This window comes from Chelonoidis abingdonii, chromosome 18 (genome assembly GCF_003597395.2).
Source record: "Chelonoidis abingdonii isolate Lonesome George chromosome 18, CheloAbing_2.0, whole genome shotgun sequence".
In the NCBI taxonomy this organism is placed as follows: domain Eukaryota; kingdom Metazoa; phylum Chordata; order Testudines; family Testudinidae; genus Chelonoidis; species Chelonoidis abingdonii.
The window spans coordinates 7,209,496-7,228,292 of record NC_133786.1 but is presented as its reverse complement, the minus strand read 5'-3'; the positions used below and the strand labels follow the sequence as shown (position 1 = coordinate 7,228,292).

Here is an 18,797-nt window from a genome sequence, read left to right as displayed (position 1 = left end):
TAGGACAGAAGTTGTACTATCTTATGCAAAATGAATCAAGACACACTGGGGAAGTGGTCCAATGCTATTTATTGTCAGAGCTTCAGCAGCTGGCTCCTTACTCGATAATAGTTTGACCACTACTGTCTGCTCCTACCAGCCATGTTCCCAGTGTTCTTGGATTACAGCTGTCTGGTGGCCTTACCAGGGGCGGCTCTATGTTTTTTGCCACTCCAAGCACGGTCACGCAGATTTGGCAGCATTTCTGCGTACCTGCTGCCGAATTGCCACCGTTACAGCGACCAACAGGCCGCCCCCCAGCAGCTTGCCACCCCAGGCACACGCTTGCTGCGCTGGTGCCTGGAGCCACCCCTGGCCTTACATAAACACACCATTACTAGTCTAGTGTTTTCAACAGAGAGGAAGATCAAAAGAAAGACCACTTCACAGAACAGTGGCTTGTAGATGCCAAGCATTTAATAAGTTTCACACTCTTGCATTTTTAGTGTGACTCGGCCAAATTCTGCTTTTAGTTAAGTCACTGTATCTGTTAAGTAACACCATCAGTGCTGTCATATATACATTGGTGTATGCTGAGAGTAAAATCTGGCTCAGTGTCCCCCATAAAAATCATTCATTGTCTCCTTTTTTAATCCTCTCTCTCTTTCTCTCTTTCTCTCATCCCCTAAAAATGAAGTCTCAACTTGTTTGCAGCTGTTTCCTTCTGTAATCAAAATTTTACACATGGAGGAGGAGAAAAAAAGATTTTAGGCTAAATAAACCAATCTCACAATTACATGGCTTGGAGGATTATTAGCCTGAATCATTTCCCTCCCACATAGGGTGGAAAAAGCAGCTTTCTCAGCTGCCACAAAGCACAGGTTCAAAGTGGTTGCTGTTGGAATGTAAAGTTCTCAGCACAGGCTTTTACCCTCATAAATGGAGGAGGTTTCCTACTCCAAGAAATAATTTTATCATTAAAAATCTTAATCTTCATCATCATAGGAATGAATGGACACAATGCCTCTTTGGCAATGACTTCTAAAGCCAACAGATCTGCGAGACACGCAGATGGTGCTCTGAAGAGGCCACTAATCCATGCCACAGCATCATGATTTGGCCGGCTGTCCAGAGCGCTCCTACCTTGCCAACTTGGATGGACTATGTTTCTATGAAGAAATTATTGTGCTGGAATTGAATCAGCTCCAACTGGTGACCAAATCTCACTAGCATCTCACGACACACTAACTCTTTGTATTAGATTTGTCTTCCTTTCTGAGTGAGGGAGTTTTCTGAGCGTGAGATGCTGTCTTTGGGATTTGAAGACGGACACCACACTGGAGAAAAAGACCAGCTGCCGCCTGACTGGCCAACCAAGGCTTCCACTGGCTAAAGCCAAGTGAGAGGGCAGGAGAGGGCATGGGCCACCATCATCTTCACTTACCCGAATGCGCTTTGCTCGCCGCATGTCATCTGCTGTCATGGTGCTCTGCGTAGGCACTGGGCTCTCATCATGTTGCTGCTGCTGGAGTTGCATTGGATGGCCTTCTGGCTGTTGATCCAGTGCCGACTGTGTCTCCGGTGGCACTGGGGTCTGCTCCTGCTGTTCCAGCCCATTCAGTGTGGCTTGTCCAGCCTCATCAAAATTCCCCTTGCTGGAAAAATTCAGCAAGTCCTGAAATCACAAATCACACAGCCAGTGATTATTTCCCTCACCCAGCAAGAAAAGCTCTAATAATACTCAATTGGCAGGTGGTTGGATTTCTGCATATTGTAAAATGATCACACTCATTACACTGGCTTGTACTAACCTTTTTCCTTTAAAATTTCCCATTGCTGACAGAGTTCAGCTCCACCAGTAGTAGCAACATTGGGAGCAGTAGTGTAGCTGGTGCTGCGGGTGGGAGCCCATGTTCTAACCACCATATTATCCAAGCCTGCTCATGACACAGGGGTTAAACCACAGGTGACCTAGCAACATTAGAGCCCTATCACTGTTATCACCAAGGGAGATGAACCTGTTAGCCATAGTGGGAAATTTTAAGGGAAAATCCTAGTGTAGATGAGGCCTCAGCGGAAATACAGAGGGTCTCTCTCTCATGCAAGTTAATTGTCAAGTGAATTGAAATCTTATGATGTTTTCATGTTCAAAGTTTACCCGATTCAGCAAACTAATAGGAGCGGTGAAGCTGGGAGTAAGACACTAGGACATAAAATTGTGTCCTGTTTATTTTCATATCTGACTCCCAGTTTCCACCTCTCTAGGCAGCTGCAAAACCAAACTGTGTGTTGAATTTACATTTGTTACACAGCAGAGCTGCTTTTCTGTTCTCTGAACCAGTTCAGAAGAGGAGGGGATGTTGGGAGTGAGAAGCAGAATGCCCCAAACCCCACATTCTCCTCCCTGACAAATTTCAATAAATATTCTGGGATGGAAGATTCCAATAGCTTAAGAAAAATAATTAATTGTTATATTAACTGCTTACAAAACAACTAGAGAAATTTGAGTGAGATGAAAGCCATGGAATGGGGAGCCAAGGGCATCTAAGCTCAAGAGGCGTCCTGGCAAAGCTCAGCAGTAGTGGGGAGGAGAAAGAGTGCTGTAAGGACAAATGCATCCAGTTATGAGCCCTGAATGCTCAGTCAGGGGAGACTTTTAATCTGAGGATCCAAGGTTCAAATCCTGGTTTGGTTGGTAAATTCCCACAAACTGCTGAACTTGATGAGGAATTTCTGGTTGAAGTTCTGTGCAGGAAGTCAGACTAGATAATGATGATAGTCTCTTCTGACTTTAAAATCTATGAAAGGCGGGGTAAGGCCATTCATTTAAGCAGTAGATAACACACAGCACTGAGTTTAGTCAATGTGAGTGAGGAGGGCATCCGGTCTCTTTCACTGTGCTCCTCAGCGTAACGAAAACTCTCCAACCCTACCACAACTATGGCGGCTGCAGAGTTTGAGAGCCCCCTAAATGACATGCTGTGCTACACCATGTCCGTCCCTCCTCCCTAGCAGTGATGTACACAGTGCATTCCTATGGCACTCAGAGTTGACATGCCGCAGTGTTCACAGAGTGCCTGTTGTAGAATGTAGTAGCATTTCTATCCTTTGGACCTACTTAACTATATTTATCTGTGGCCATACCACCTTAAGCCTTGTCTGCTAAGACAAGTAGGGTTGTGCCGGATGAGAGACTTAGACTCACAGACTTTAAGGCAAGAAGGGACCATCACGTTCATCTAATTTGCCCTCCTGAATATCACAGGTGACTCCTGCAATAGGCCCATAACCTCTAGCTGAGCTAATGAAATCCTCAAATCATGATTTAAAGACTTCAAGTTACAGAGCGGCCACCATTTATTCTAGTGCAAACCAGCAAATGACCCCTGCCCCATGCTGCAGAGGAAAGCAAAAAGCCCCCAGGATCTCTGCCAATCTGACCTAAGGGAAAATTCCTTCTTGACCCCAAAATATTGTGATCAGTTAGACCTGGAGCATGTGGGCAAGGCCCACCAGCCAGACATCTGGGAAAGAATTTGCTGTAGTAACTCAGAACACCCCTTTTCTAGTGTCCCATGTCCAGCTGTTGCAGATACAGCAGAATCCCATTTATCCGATCTAACTGGAACTAGAGCCAGATCGGATAATCAAAAATTCAGATAATCTGGATAATGGGAAAGTGCAGGGTGGCCATAGGAGAGATTGCCCACTTCTGGACCTGTCTGCGCTAGTTGTTCAGTTGATATGGAGAGCTGGATAATGGAGGGTCGGATAAACACGGTTTTACTGTATGTGCTAATAGCGCTTGTGGATAGGCCGTATGCCATGGTAGGCAACCTCATTATACCATTCCCTCCATAAATTTATCACACTCAGTCTGACAAAAGTTAGGTTTTTTGCCCTCCCTCTCCCCTTTGAATGTTCTTCCAAAACTTCACTCCTCTGATGGTTAGAAACCTTTGCTTAATTTCAAACCTACACTTGTTGATGACCAGTTTATATCCAATTGTTCTTGTGCCAACGCGGAACCTTAACTTAAATAACTACTTTCCCTCTCTGGTGTTTATCTGTCTGATGTATTTATAGAGAGCAAACATGTCTCCCCTCTGCCTTCATTTTGTTAGGCTAAACAAGCCAAGTTCCTTAAGTCTTCTCTTGTAAGGCAGATTCTTCATTTTTCTGATCATCTTCCAGTACCCCTTCTCTGCACCTGTTCCAATTTGAATTCATCTTTCTTAAATGCAGGAGACCAGAACTGCATACAGTATTCCAGTCTCAACAGTGCCTTGTACAATGGTAATAACACTTTCTTGTCTCTAATGGAAATACCTCGCCTCATGCATCCTAGGATTGCGTTAGCCTTTTTCATGGCTACATCACGTTTACAGCTCATAGTCATCTTGTAATCGACCAATATACCCTAGTCTTTTTTCTCCTCTGCCACTTCCAACTGGTAAATTCCCAGTTCACAGCAAAAATTCTTGTTGTTATTCCATAAATTCACAACCTTTCACTTTGACTTATTAAATTTCATCTCCACTAATAACCTCCAACCAGGCTCACAGTTCATCTTTCAGTATGACTCACTGTAGTCTCCCCTTTAACCAGTTCCTTACTAACCTTTCAATTCTCATATTAATCCCCATCTTCTCCAATTTAACTAACAGTTTCCACTGTAGAACTGTACTAAATGCTTTACTGAAATCCAGGCAAATTAGATCTGCATTTCCTTTGTCTAGAAAATCAGTTATCTTCTCAGAGAAAAAGATCAGACTGGTCTAGCACAATCTACCTTTCTAAAAGCTATGATGTACTTTATCCCAATTACCATTTACTGCTACCTTTAATTACTCTATCTTTCAAAATATGTTCTAAGATCTGGCACACAACAGGGGTCAAACAAACAAGCCTATAGTTTCCCAGATCACACTTTTTTCCTTTCATAAATATAGATACTTTATTTGCAGTTCTCCAGTCATAGATTACAATCCCTGAGATCATGGAGTCATTAAGAATCATTACTATTGGGTTTGCAATTTCGTATGCCAGTTCCTTAAATATTCTTGGATGGAGATTATCAGGGACCTGGATTTGGTCCCACTAAATTGCTTGAGCGTGGCTTCCATTTCTGGTGTGGTAGTTTCAACTTCCATATCCTTGTTTTCACTAGCCACCCTCCCACTACCCACAAGCGCCTCATTACCCTTATTAAAAACTGAGGCAAAGTATTCATTTAGGGGTGGGCCCATGCCTAGATTATCTTTAGTCTCTGCCCTGTCCTCAATGCTCAGCTGTCCACTTCTTCCTTTCTTGTTTTCTTTTTATTTATATGGTTAGAGAACCTTTTACTACTGGTTTTAAATTTCTTTTCAAGGTCCAACTCTGCCTGGCTTTTGGCAGGTTTCACTTTATCCTTACAGTTTCTGATCTGTAAGAGAGGGCTTTCCTTGCTGATCCACTCCTTCTTTCATTCCTTGTAGGCTTTCTGTTAAAAGCTCCGGCAACTTTGACTTAAAGTAATTCCAAACCTCCTCCACATTCAGATTCTTGAGTTCTGCAGTCCACTCAACTTCCCTGACTAATTCCTTTCATTTTTTAAAGTTTGCCCTTTTGAAATCAAGCACCCTATTCGCAGATCTATTTTTGTTTATTTTTCCATTTAGTTTAAACTGAATTAATTCATGATCACTCGAACCCAGGTTGTCCTCTATAACCAGTTCTCCTATGAGGTCTTACTACTTACTAATACTAACTATAAAATGGCATTACCTCTTGTTGGTTCAGTGACTATTTGGCAAAAAAAATCTGTTGGCTATCACATCCAGAATATCTATTAGTAGCATTTGTCCTCCACTGGGAAATTAGTCTTTCATAAGCACACAATACCCAGTAGCATTTGCTTCAATAAAAGTATTAACAAGTCTCTATCCATATCCAGTTCGGATCGTGGGGGTCCCACTCAATACTGGAATCAGGCATGAGATTACACCTGTCTCTCCTGAATTCCTAGTTTAAAGGTCTTTTAATCAGTTGTGCCAGCCTCCACACTTAAAGTCCATTACTCTCCCTGATCAGGTGGAGTTCATCCCAAGAGAACAGTCCTCTGTTCAAGAATGCCTCCCAGGGGACGAACATCCCAAAGCCCTCCTTATAGCACCACTGCCTGAACCATCTTAATCTTATCTCGCCTTTGCTCTCTTCCTCTAGGCACAGGTCGAATCCTACTACAGATCACTTGAGCCTCCATTTCTTTAAGCATCTTCTCCAGCCTGGCATAGTCTTCCTTAACACATCCCAGTGAGAATCTAGCAGTATCATTTGTTCCCACGTGGATGACATTCGGTGGATTCTTTCCTGCTTTCATTAGGATCCTCAGGTTCACATCCCATACCTTAGCTCCCTTCTGTTCTCTGGATCAGCTCTGGTGACATGCCTATCTGTTCTTCTTAGTAAGGGAGTCCCCAGTTACATTGATCTGCCTTTTCCCAAGTGTTGCATTAAAAGATGCAATAGAGTCATTTGTATGCAATGTATGCAATCTTCCCTCTCAGTCAGTACTGAACCAATGTCCCAGCAACATGCCAAAGGGCAGATCATAGCTCCAGATGTTGGTTTTCATCTGAGACAAAAAACTAAACCACTGATCACCTTTGATGCTTTTCGTAAAAAGAAGGGGATTAACTCTAGGCCTGATGTGCACTGAAAAGAGTATGCTGGTAGAGCTATACCAGCAACACTCCCCCACCTCCCAGTGAGGTGCACTTTATCCTGGCAAAAGGGAGTTTTTTTTTGCAGGGATAGCTTATATCAGTTCCCCCAAAGGAAATAAAATGTACCAGAAAAAGGATATTTTACGCTGGTATAACTGCATCTCAGGCTTTTGGCTGGTATAAAAATATTGTAAAGAATCACACCTCTAACCAACATTATTATATAGCAAGTTTCTAGTGTAGACCTGGCCCTACTGTCCCAGCCAAATTCCACTCCTTACCTAAATCCCCCCTGCAGCTTCAACTGGAGATGACCTTTTCCACAGTCACCCTACACAGCTGTGCAATGCTGTCACTACTGTGACATTGTTAAACAGCTGCTAGGTTCCATCCCACAGTTGTTTTCCAGTAAGGGGTGATGAAAAGACGTTGAGATAAAAAGGGCTGTAGAAATGCAAGTTAGAAATAAATTACTGTGCTTTCCCCAGGCTGAGGTGCCACTGCCAGAACAATAAAAACTAGCGGCTGCATTCTGCCCTCAGTAACACAGGCATAAATCAAGAGATTACATCGTAGATGACATTTTTCTCCACCGCTCCCCCAAATATACCTGAGTTTCTTCTTCACACTTTTCCCCATTTTCACTGGTTACTTCCAAGCGCATGAATTTCGGGGGACGCCCTGGCCGTCTGCCTGGCCCAAACCTCCTCTTTCCTCGCCCGCGACCTCTGCCTCTTGCTCTGCAGAACATACAGTGCTCCGAGTTAGAGAAAGAGGACATGGATTTGGAGTCCACTCTTTTCCTGCACCTCTTCTAAGCAATCACCCCTAAACTACCCAGTCAGTTCAGTAATAATGGCCTCCAGTAAATTACAAAAAGTGAAGAAACCTTGGGAGCAAAAACCAGGTCTCTGGTTAGTGCACACTTCTATCACCTCCTAATGGAAATAAAACCCCATGCCAAACAAACATATGTCACTTGATGTGGGACTGTAGAGATAAGCAGTAGAGCCACTCGCTCTTATCAAATCCTCTACAGTGACAGCCAGTAGCAGCTCTCCAGGCATCCTGGAAAACATTAAAGCCTGAACACATAACATCTGTCCCAAGAAAGATGCTTCTCTACTGATGTCAAACAGCAATCTGAGGGGTTCCGTTTTTTATGTATTAGCACCCACTTCCTTGCTAATGAGAGAGACCCAATCAAGTTCAGAAAAAAATAAGAGATATTTTCCCTCTCTCCTGCTGACCTGCCATCCATTTCTAGATTCAAACCTTTCAAGGTTTAAAATGTTTGTGGATACCTTTCTCACCTGTAATTTTTGGACATTTCTGTACTTTCAATTTCTGGCCCAACAGGGAGCTGATGCACCAGAAATGTCATCAGAAAGTTGGTTCTCTTGAGATTTCTAGCCCAATTCTGAAGACTCAAGAGGTCAGGGTAAATTTGATAAGCATCCAAATGGCTAAAATCCTGGCCCTGTTGAGGTTAACAGCAAAACTTTCCCTGACTTTAATAGGACAGGATTGTACCTTGATTTCCCACATAACAAGTGCCCTTCCCTTCCTTCAAATCACTTCTTATACAAAGCCACTTATGCCAATCACTTCCCCAGTGATATCTCCCTACCTTTTTTGCCTGAACCATTGTTCCACGTTTGTCTGAGTGGGACTGTAAACTCCTGGGTTCAGAGCCCTTTCTTCTACTAGTTCTGTAAAACATCCCATATATCTACCGTGCTATATAATTAATAATAAAACCAAACCTTTGGAGATTCACGTATCACTAGTGCTATCAACAGACAGGATATAAAGTGTTGGGAGTTGGGAAATTCAGTTTCTGCAAAATCATAAATACCTGCTAAAGAAGTCCAGCTTCTCATCATGGGAGTTGAGATGTTGTTGGAGCTGTTCTGAGCTCATGAAGCGACGATTACATTCATAACATGGCCAGTTCTTCTCTTGGTCTCGGAGAACTATATTAAGTTGGAAGTATCAATGACAGCATCTCAGTCATCAACAATTAAATGTCCCAAGTTTTCTCCAAGTCCTTTTGTCCCAAGTAGTCTCTACAGGCCACATTTCCATACTGAAGACTGTCCCTTGCAATCCCTCTACTGTATAGCTCTATGTGATTGCAAGCTTCTCCCTTAGCAGCCCTGATCTATAGGCTGACATCAGCTGATTGCACAAAAAGGAAGAGGGTAGTGAATGGGATTGAGGAACGTTTATATTGAAGGCCAGAGAGAGATTAAATATTTATACTGCCCTCCTAACAAATTCCATACATTAAGTTGCATTTCTAAACAACAGATAAGTCTTTCAAGTAAATAATTACAAAAATAGAGTCCGACATACCCAGAAACTTAAGCTTGGCTTATCAGACAAGCAAAAATCAATTCCTTTGTATATGTGGTTAAACCTCCTTGAGACTCTGAAGCAGTTATTTAAGACAGGAGGCTGCCTAGTGAGGATGTTCTCCTTAGTATAGGTTAGGTTTTATTGTATTTTATACTGTCCAACAAAACTGCAACACAGATATTTCATACTGGATCTTACCATTGGTACTTCAAGTACAGGACTCCACCACCATCAGTGACCTGACACTTCAGAGAAAAGCAACCCCCACTCTTGTAGCCCCTAGTAATATATCCATATACATGGGGGGAAGTTTCTTGCCCAGCCTCTGGTAATAATTTGAAGCTTTTAAGCATGAGGCTGAATTATCCTGATTGTAGCGTTATAACAGCAAATGGAGGGCTCCATATTGGAGCTCCAGCATAGGTAAGATTCCCATTTGAATTTTTGCCTGAAAGATTGGGACCATTATAATGGGTCATAAAGTTAGTCACCTCTTTTTAAAACAATAGCCACAGAGAAGGAGGAAAGTGAAAAGACCAAACTACCTTTCCTTTCCTCCTCGGATATGTCATGGATCTTCTGGTTCACAAACTCTGCATAGGAGGCTGCATACCACACCTGGAGCAGACACACAAGGCAAAAAGGCATCTTCTCAGATGAACCCCGAAGTGAGGGGAATTCATTGAAGGCTTTCTTAAGTCCTCTCATCTGACCCAATAACTTGTATTGCTCCTCTCACCCTTGATAAAGCCTGCTGAGTTCATTGTGCCCTCGCTGAGGAATAAAGCAGCATTGCTCACAAAGTGTGTCCATTTGATTTTCAGGTACCGTTTCCTAATATGAATCTTCATCTCACACATGGTAACCACTACTTGGAAAGGAAATGAGGTTAATCTCACTAGACTTGACTATATGATCTTAAAAGATGGAATACATGTTTAGCAGGGATTCTTCCAGAAGAGATGGTCGTTTTTTCTTTACAGACAATATGCAGCATGGCATGCAGAGATTCGTTTCAAAATGTGTCTACGGTAATAGTGGATTGGACCATCGTGTTCCTGCTTCCTACAGAAAAACCTAGACTCCCTGTAATTTAGAGAACAGGAACTTAAGAAGCCTAATGAAGAGAGAAGAGCAGTAAGCAAGACAGAAAATTGCTACAGCTAGGATAAGGATTTCAGTAGAGGCAGGGTCAAGGTTAGGATTCTGGTACTGTTTCAGAGGTTACCAACCCATTTCATTAAAAAGACTGAACTTACAAATGGCTTGTTTGGCTGAGCCTTAAACAGGATTTTAGGCTATGTCTACACTGGAAGGCTTACAGTGGCGCAGCTGTGCCACTGTAAGATCTCTCATGTAACCGCTCTATGCCGAAAGGAGAGCGCTCTCCCATCGACATGATTAATCCACCTCCAATGAGCAACAGTAGCTATGTTGGTGAGAGAAGCTCTCCTGCCGACATAGCGCTGTCTATACCAGCACTTATGTTGGTGTAACTTATGTCTCTCAGGAGTGGGGGTTATTCACACCCCTGAGTGACATAAGTTCTGCAATGTAAGCTGTAGTGTAGACAAAACCTTTAGAGTGAAAGACATGGGACATGTTCGCGTATTTCACTTCTGGGAGGACCAAGTACATTTGTATAGCAGAAGCCAAGCCTAAATGATGCTCTTGTTGGAGTCATTAGCAGGTCTTTGTTATTTTCCAGGCACCTAGCTGAGAGGACAAATATTCCTGGAAAAGGAAACAAACAGCTCATTAACAACAAAGGTCCATGAGTCTGTCAAGCAATGTAAGCTTCTGCTTTAATGACTCTCTTGGCTCCATTCTTACACAAAACTTACTGTTTCATGAATGTCTAATTGGAGAAAAAAAATATACTATGGAGATGTTTTAACTCTCTGTTATCAGCCTGATTTTTGCCCCCAAACGGCACTGCTAATACATGAAACAAGATTAAAGACTTGTCAAGACGCAAATTTGCACTGGTTTATCCACAGTGTGATTTCAATTTGGTTTTAGTTAAACGGGAACAAAAGACCATATTGACACTCTTAAACTAATATAAAGCAGGCTTATATTCATTCAACTTAAAATGATTTAGAATAGATTTAAGATAAAACCAAAAATGTCACTCTAACTTCAAAATAAGTGTCTCTCTACACAGGGTTTTGGTCTGATTTCACTACTGGGGTTTAAAACAGATTTATGTTAAGCTACTGAAACTTCTGTGTGTAGACAAGGCGAGAGAGAGAGAAGGAACAGACAACAGCAAGAAAATTCCTGACAGCAGCAATCAGCCTTCTAATTAGTTCTCAAAATGGATGTTTGAAATTAAAGCAACCTCTCCCAACCATCCCGCACTAAGCTCAATTTAATTAAAATGTTTTCAGTCTGGGACAAAAAGTAACTTCATCATGTTCTTAACCAGAAACCTAAAAATTATATTCTATGTGTGGAGCATAAGCTTCAAAAGTCACAGGAAAGTTGAGTAAAGCAACAGACTTCATCAGTTTACAGAGCACTAGTACACCAGCAGCCAATGATATTCATGTGTGGGTGGGACGAATGGGAAGAGGAAAACAGAACATAACACTGCTGCAGTACTAGTTAGGTTATAATCAGTGGAGTAAAAGTCAAGAAGGCTGCTAGGAGTATACTATGAGAGAGAGAGATTATTTGCATACATTTATTTTGAGCTTCCTCACTTAGGATCTGATCTAAAACCCACTGAAATGAATGAAAGTCTTTCTCCTGACTTCCCTGGACTGTGGATCAGGCCCCCATCTGCTCCAGCAAGCTAAAAAGGTTAAGAAATTGCTCAGACTATTTTAGAGCAATAAATGCTAATGTTTAAGGCTTTGCCTACACTAAAGTTACAAGCACGTCCAGAGATAACAGGGTTTCAATTTGTAGCATATGTGGGATCTTTACTGAGTTGGGTATTTGGGATATTTTCTGCAATTCAATTCACCTTCTTTCCCTCTATAAAGGAGAATCATGATGGGTGAGCACTGCAGTCTCTTACCTTCAGCTCCTGTTTGGGCTCCACATTCTTAATTGTTGTATAATAAATATGGTGGCCATACTGGTATGCCACCAGGTTCTGCTCCAGGTGATTCTGGGCTGGACGCACAAACATCATCCAGTTACAAAGCGCCTCACTGGACAGCTCAAACCACAGATCTTCTTGTAAATCCCTGTCTTTTCTGTCACCCTTCTCAAGAGACACCTGAGGCAAAAACCAAAATGTACAGAGTAGTCGAATTTCACAGTGGTCACATACTGCAAAGGAACCTGGGTCCTTAAAAATCTGTTCTGACAACTACAGCTTCTCCATGGGGAAGGTAATGCAGCCAGAGCTGAGATTTTCACTTTTCCCACAGGACTCTGGCAACAGATGGAACCTAGGAAGGGGCTTAAAAATAGACACAGAAGGGATCTATGATTGTAAGGGACATGCAGAGACAGTGGACCCTCCCTCAGATGGTGAGTGAAAGAAGTATGTTCATTCATCTATACTTGATGTACCTTTGCAAACGGGCCATGGAAACTGGAGATGGCAAAGACCTAATGCAGAGACCGGCAACCTTTGGCATGTGGCCCATCAGGGAAATCCGCTGGCGGGCCGGGATGGTTTGTTTACCTGCAGCGTCCGCAGGTTTGGCCGATCGCAGCAGCTACTGGCCGTGGTTCATCGTTCCAGGCCAATGGGAGCTGCGGGAAGCAGCGTGGGTTGAGGGATGTCCTGCAACCCCTATTGGCCTGAAATGGTGATCCGTGGCCAGTGGGAGCTGCAATCGGCCGAACCTGCAGACGCTGTAGGTAAATAAACCGTCCCAGCCTGCCAGCAGATTTCCCTGATGGGCTGTATGCCAAAGGTTGCCAATCCCTGACCCAACGTATTAGGTTATATGGACTAGTGGTCGTCAGTCTGTGCCTCTACAGCTTCTCAAAGCTCTTTGTGGCCTCACCTCCACTGAATACAGGAGTACTCCCTGCACGCAAATCAGTGAGCAAATAGATCAGAGCCATTCAAATCTCTCCTCTTTCATCCAAACAGATTTGAAAAAAGAAGAAAATCCCCCTTCCGTCTAGAAGTCAGGGGAGGAAGAGGCAGAAAGAAGAAATTCTGCCAACTGAAGTCATAGCATGCCACAACGCAATGGCTGCAAAAGGTCCTGAGATGGACTTGCAACATTTGTGTGGACACTCTGCTCTAGTCTACTAGTCTACTAACAGTGAATCACAGCACTCAGTGTCATGAGACAGATATGTCACAGCACAATAGTATCAAGATGTGCACCTTGACTCTTTTGTGGCTTTCTGCAACTACCTTGGATGACTAAGTAGCTCTCTGGCTGTACCAGATTGATAACAGTTGCACTGCACTAAAATGAAGGTGTCGAGAGATCACCTCTGATAAAATCACAACAGATTCTAGGGCATGAAAAACAAGTAGGTGTAAGGTTTCTCTCTCTCTCTCTCTCTCTCTCACACACACACACACAGACACAGACACACACACAGTGTTACCTTTAAATGAATGTAGCAGTCTTTCAGTTCAGTTTGTCTGACCAGCGGCCCCTCCACGGGGCCAAACTGTGTGCGTTTGGGAATGCGTCTTTTGGAGAACACTCCCCCCAGGAACCTGTCTATATAGAGCACCAGGGGAAGGCTGGCTCTTGCTCTGGTCAGCACTGGCCGGTTTGGGATTGGGTGCAAGGGTCCATGTTTCGGACACACTGAGGGATGTGCGTTATTACACTCTTCACACCCTGCAACACAGTCAGAGAGGAAATGAATAATGGACATGAATTCCCATGTACTGGCATAAAGAAAGGCCCTTACATACAAGATATGATCTCCCTTTAACCGCCTCTGACCTGAATATTTGTCAGAAATTGCTGCAGGTACCACGGCACTCAAGCCAATGGTCTGTTTATGCTTTAAGAAGGTTGTCATCTTAAAATGAAACATAGAAGAGAAGCCTCCCATTTTACTTATAAGCAAACAGTGCACTCACTCCTTGAAAGCATCTCAGAGGCCCGAGCTAATGGAGAATGCAGCTGCCCACCATCAAAGTCAGATAAAGGCTGGTGTGAGTATATATGCTTCTAGTTATGCGACCCCCAAGCATGCTCAAATAAATTTGTTAGTCTCTAAGGTGCCACAAGTACTCCTGTTCTTTTTGCAGATACAGACTAACACAGCTGCTACTCTGAAACCTATGATTCTAGGTGCAATCCAAGGTGTTGGCTATGATCTCTAAAGCCCCGCATGGTCTTTGACTCCACTTACCAAATGGCTGACAAAAAAACCAACCAACCAGGGAAGGGGGAAAAGGGCAATAAACTAAATGCTTTCTCTTACGCTTACACAGATCATGGGGGTCAAAGGGTCGAGGTGGATCTGGGTCCCATTCATCCAAGTCAGTGTCTTCCCCGTCTTCGTCTTCATCTTCATCATCCTCCTCATCGTCATCATCTTCCTCTTTCGTTTCCATCCTCCCCATTGGGTTCTGCAGAGGCGCTAAAGGATCAGAACCATCTACTGCCTCCATAGGAGGTAATACCTGGTTATGCACTGGTAATGATGCCTAAGGAAAGAATTCGCAACACAAAGTTAGATGGCTCTCCTACCCAGAGGGGATCAAAGCTCACAATGAGATCATCACCTCTATCACAAAGGCAAGAAAATAAGATTATTGCTAATCTACTCTTCACCTCTTTGTTTCCTTTGGTAACCAAACAGAGAATGAGGGACAGTGAAATCATGAGTATATCATCGCTGAGGCTATGTGCCCTATAATGCTTCACTGTTCATAGTACTGTGAACCCTGCCAGATAGGCGCTTTGTGAAAATATCTTCCCAACCCCATAAAATAGTGACACATCAGGAGGATGCACCAAATGAGAGGAATTTTGAATCTTCAGAGGGTCTTAGCAACTAAAAAAATCCCACTCCTTGTCTGTGCTTGGAGAAAGTACCTTGGGTCTATTTTAATTTATTTTGATTTATAAAATGCAATTATTCAATGCTCTGATATATGATCTTCTCCCTCCTACCATGAAAGCAAATGAAAACAACCCCTTACATACACACAGAGGCAGAGTTCACATTCTCTTTCACACACACTCTCTCACGTGCGTGCCTGCAAACACACACACACACACACACACACACACAGGCAGAATTCAATAAGGCAGTAGATAATTAAGATCTAAAACCCTATCAACGTAAGACAACAAGGCTGATTCTTAATAGCTAATGGGTGTTTCGTTTTAGCTCTGATTTTAATGAAATTTTCTCTCTCTTCATCCACACAAAAAGCAGAGGTAAATTCTATACAATGTACAAAAATATCTCACCTCCAAAATAGGTCTCTCAGAAAGAGAACAAGGAAGATTATATATTGTAAAACCTGTCTTAACAGACTACCAAAAATAGACCAACAGACACTGGTCACATATAATATTAGGAATTATTGAATTTGATATTCAAAGCCTTGGGAGAATACTTTAAAGCAGGGGTTCTCAAACTTCATTGCACCACAACCCACTTCTGACAACAAAAATTACTTCCTGCCCCCAGGAAGTGGGACTGAAGCCTGAGCCTGCCTGCAAGTCCCCCTGTCCCAGGTGGGGGGCGGGGAGGGCAAAGTCCGAGTTCCACTGCTCCAGGCAGGGGGGACAAAGCTGAAGGTCAAGGGCTTCAGTCCCAGGCAGGGGGCCTGAAATCTGAGTCCTGCTGCTCAGGTCAGAAGCCAAAGCCTGAGGGCTTCGGCCCTGGGCAGTGAGACTCGGACTTCATGCCTGGGCCCCAGCAAGTTCAAGCCAGTCCTGGTGACCCCATTCAAAGGGGGTCCCGACACACTTTGGGGTCCCGACCCACAATTTGAGAACCGTTGCTTTAAAGTGATTGCTTCAGATAGAACAGTCCCTAGAGCATGTTTCACTATACATTAAACAAATATCCCCCACTCCCTCAAAAAAGCCCCACATTGCATGATAAGATGGTGGAATGGTGTATAAGCCTTCACTGAAACTTTTTTTTGCCTCACTTCTTGCATCACTCAGACATATTTAATCATCTGTTTCCATGGAGCAGTGAAATCAGAGTACCTTTATGTTTAAAAGGGGTCCTGGCAACTTACTCTGTCTGCTTGTGGACCCTGCTCCAGAGCCATTTGCTGTGGGGATTCGGAAACGTTGCCGAGCACGGAGAGGTTGGTGGAATTCATGCTCTGAGCAGCAGCAGGCAAGAGCACAGTTACCTAAAATCATAGGCACTCATTTTAGCACTGCAGCATTTCTATCAGTCACTTATACATGGGCAGTGCCCCGCACACAAAGCTTCTTGGAGGTCTTCACAAGATGAAAAAAAAATGCAGCGTTCTTAAGGTGTTTTTGCTAGAGATGATAGGCCTGAACCAAGCACCTGGACCCAAGCATTCCTGAATTTGAGGGAAAGCGTTTTGAATCCAGATCTGAATTTTGCAGCTTTAGAATATTCCATCTCCGCCTTTCAGCTTGAATGTAAGATTCTTTCCAGTCTGGGATTAAAACCATGCTAGCTGCAAGTGTGTTTAAATGCCCTTTAGCTAGCTGGTTCCTGCCAGAACTAATGCACCGGGGACTTTGTTTTTCCCACATACACACTTTTCCCTCCCTTTTCCTTTCCCTTTCCCTTGCAACAAAGATTATAGCTCCCTAATTTCTTCTCTGTTTCTTTTCCTTTAACAAACCAAGGGACAATACATTAAAGAAACTAGTAATAATGAGATTAAGTTGAGAGATGAAGCACTCAAAACTCGGGATTCCAAAAGTTAGCATTATCTACTGCCCTCCTTAGTTGGCTACACGGCACATGGAGTATTTTTCTATTCTTGTTTTCCTTGTTATAGTAACACACATCTTAATTGAAAATATTATTGAGTGTATTAATTTACCTCTCCCACAGAACAGTTCAGATGTGTAAGACTGCTGAATTAATATTACAAGAATGACCTTTCCTGACTTTTGAGTGCTGCTTTCTACTTTCTATGCAGGTATTTTACATGATGTTCATCACTGTGCTGTCTGAACTTTCACCTTTCTTAATCTTTAACACTGCACTGGTGCTAGTGTTGCATATAATTATATAAGCAGTCTTTCAACTGAGACACAAACCCTTGTCCATCTATAGAGAGGCCTTGAGAGAACTAAATGGTGACCAAAACCAGAACAAAAGGTGTGCAGTCAAGAACGGAGAGGGAGAAAGCCTCTCTTATAGCTATATATATGGAGGTGGTATATGTTTTCTAATTCTAGTTCTGCTCTAAAAGAGATAATATTTGAACAGTCCAGGCTTCACTATGGACTAGAGTAGGCAAAACAGAATGGATGCATTGGTCAGTATATTAGAGAGCTGTAAATTAATGTAATTCCCCAAAAGGTTGCAAAGTATTCTCTCAGGGAACAGACAAAAAAACCCCCAAACCCACAAAATACATGGATACTCAAGTTCCTAGTTCCTTTGAGTTTGTTGTTGTTTTAATTGGTCTAATTTATAAAATTGCTTTCCAATTAGGGCTGCAGAGAACAGTGTGAAAATGACCAGGATGCAGCCAAGAAGACAGCTGAAATTAACTGTCTGATATTGACATTTCCTTATGCCAAATGGCAATGCAATAGGCATCATTATTCAGTAGCATGCCTTCAGACCTGCCAGCAATGAGGAGTTCACACCAAGCTTCTGTCTGTGCATATATCATATTAGCACCTCCATACATATCACACTTCAAACACATTGTTACTCTCATCTCCATTACGCGCATTGTAAGGAATCAACATTACTTTAAAAAAAACTCTTGGAATGGCCCTTTCATATCGAGTTCTTTCGAAAGACAGGAGGAGCCTTCTTTATCGTTTTAACTGCTATGATTAGTTCAGATTTCACACCGGAAATGTGTATGTATAACACCCGCAGAAGCAGCAGCTGCTCTAATGATATGATAACGGTTCATAAACAAATGGAAGTCCTAGCCTGGGAAAATGATGATATTAAAAGATGTTGGTATAGGGGCGGGACCTTGGTGAGAAGGTTGAGGATATAGAAATAAAGTGCTTGGTCCTCATGTGGCATATCCTGTCATTATCAGGAGATACCATATGTGTGGGGATGGGAGCCAGTATCCCCTTGCTGTGTTTTAAGTGTATAACTTGCATTGTGTACATAAGGTTTCTGGATTTAAGTTTGACCATACATTTATAGCTAAAAGCCTACTGAAAAAACACAGATTAAGCAGACAGTAATAAGGGTGGGGTGTTTGTTATTATTAAATATGAATCCAATCTAATACAAAATGCCAGAATGGCAACTATGGACTGCAATCCTCTATCCTCAGAATAAGTGGAGCACAGACAACAGCACTGTAAGCTTCCTTCACATTCTACTCGTGCCTCAACCCTGATTTGGAGGGTCTCCTTCTAGCAGTGAGAAAGGACCTTGTTCTCTGTCTCTGTTCATTCCTTCACGTCTCTGCTGTGACTGTCAACAAGGTTGCAGGATAGAGTTGATTGTAGTGGTACCTTTTATACTATGGAACTGATTGAGATCTACCATCTCACTTCATATTGGTCACTAAACAGCTATCAAATGGTAATGATTTTTAAATCAGTAATGACCAGGGCTGACTTTGAACCAATAACCTAGAAGTGAAAGTATCCATATCTTATTACCATTTCCTTGAACTATCCAATCCTT

General features: G+C 42.7%; 1 protein-coding gene across 4 annotated transcripts in view; it reads right to left on the bottom strand.

Moving 5' to 3' along the window:
- The window catches only part of PRDM10 (PR/SET domain 10), a 76,033-nt gene that overhangs the window by 33,620 nt on the left and 23,616 nt on the right, over positions 1-18,797 (bottom strand). For 3 of the 4 annotated variants that reach the window (XM_032802321.2, XM_032802325.2, XM_032802323.2), the window contains 8 exons: positions 16,207-16,326; positions 14,430-14,649; positions 13,587-13,828; positions 12,079-12,282; positions 9,596-9,668; positions 8,548-8,665; positions 7,300-7,429; positions 1,424-1,654 (listed from right to left, as the gene is read on the bottom strand). In XM_032802321.2, the coding sequence (XP_032658212.1) occupies positions 1,424-1,654; positions 7,300-7,429; positions 8,548-8,665; positions 9,596-9,668; positions 12,079-12,282; positions 13,587-13,828; positions 14,430-14,649; positions 16,207-16,326 (1,338 nt within the window). The remainder of the gene's footprint in view (positions 1-1,423; positions 1,655-7,299; positions 7,430-8,547; positions 8,666-9,595; positions 9,669-12,078; positions 12,283-13,586; positions 13,829-14,429; positions 14,650-16,206; positions 16,327-18,797) is intronic. The other variant, XM_032802324.2, reaches the window with a different exon arrangement.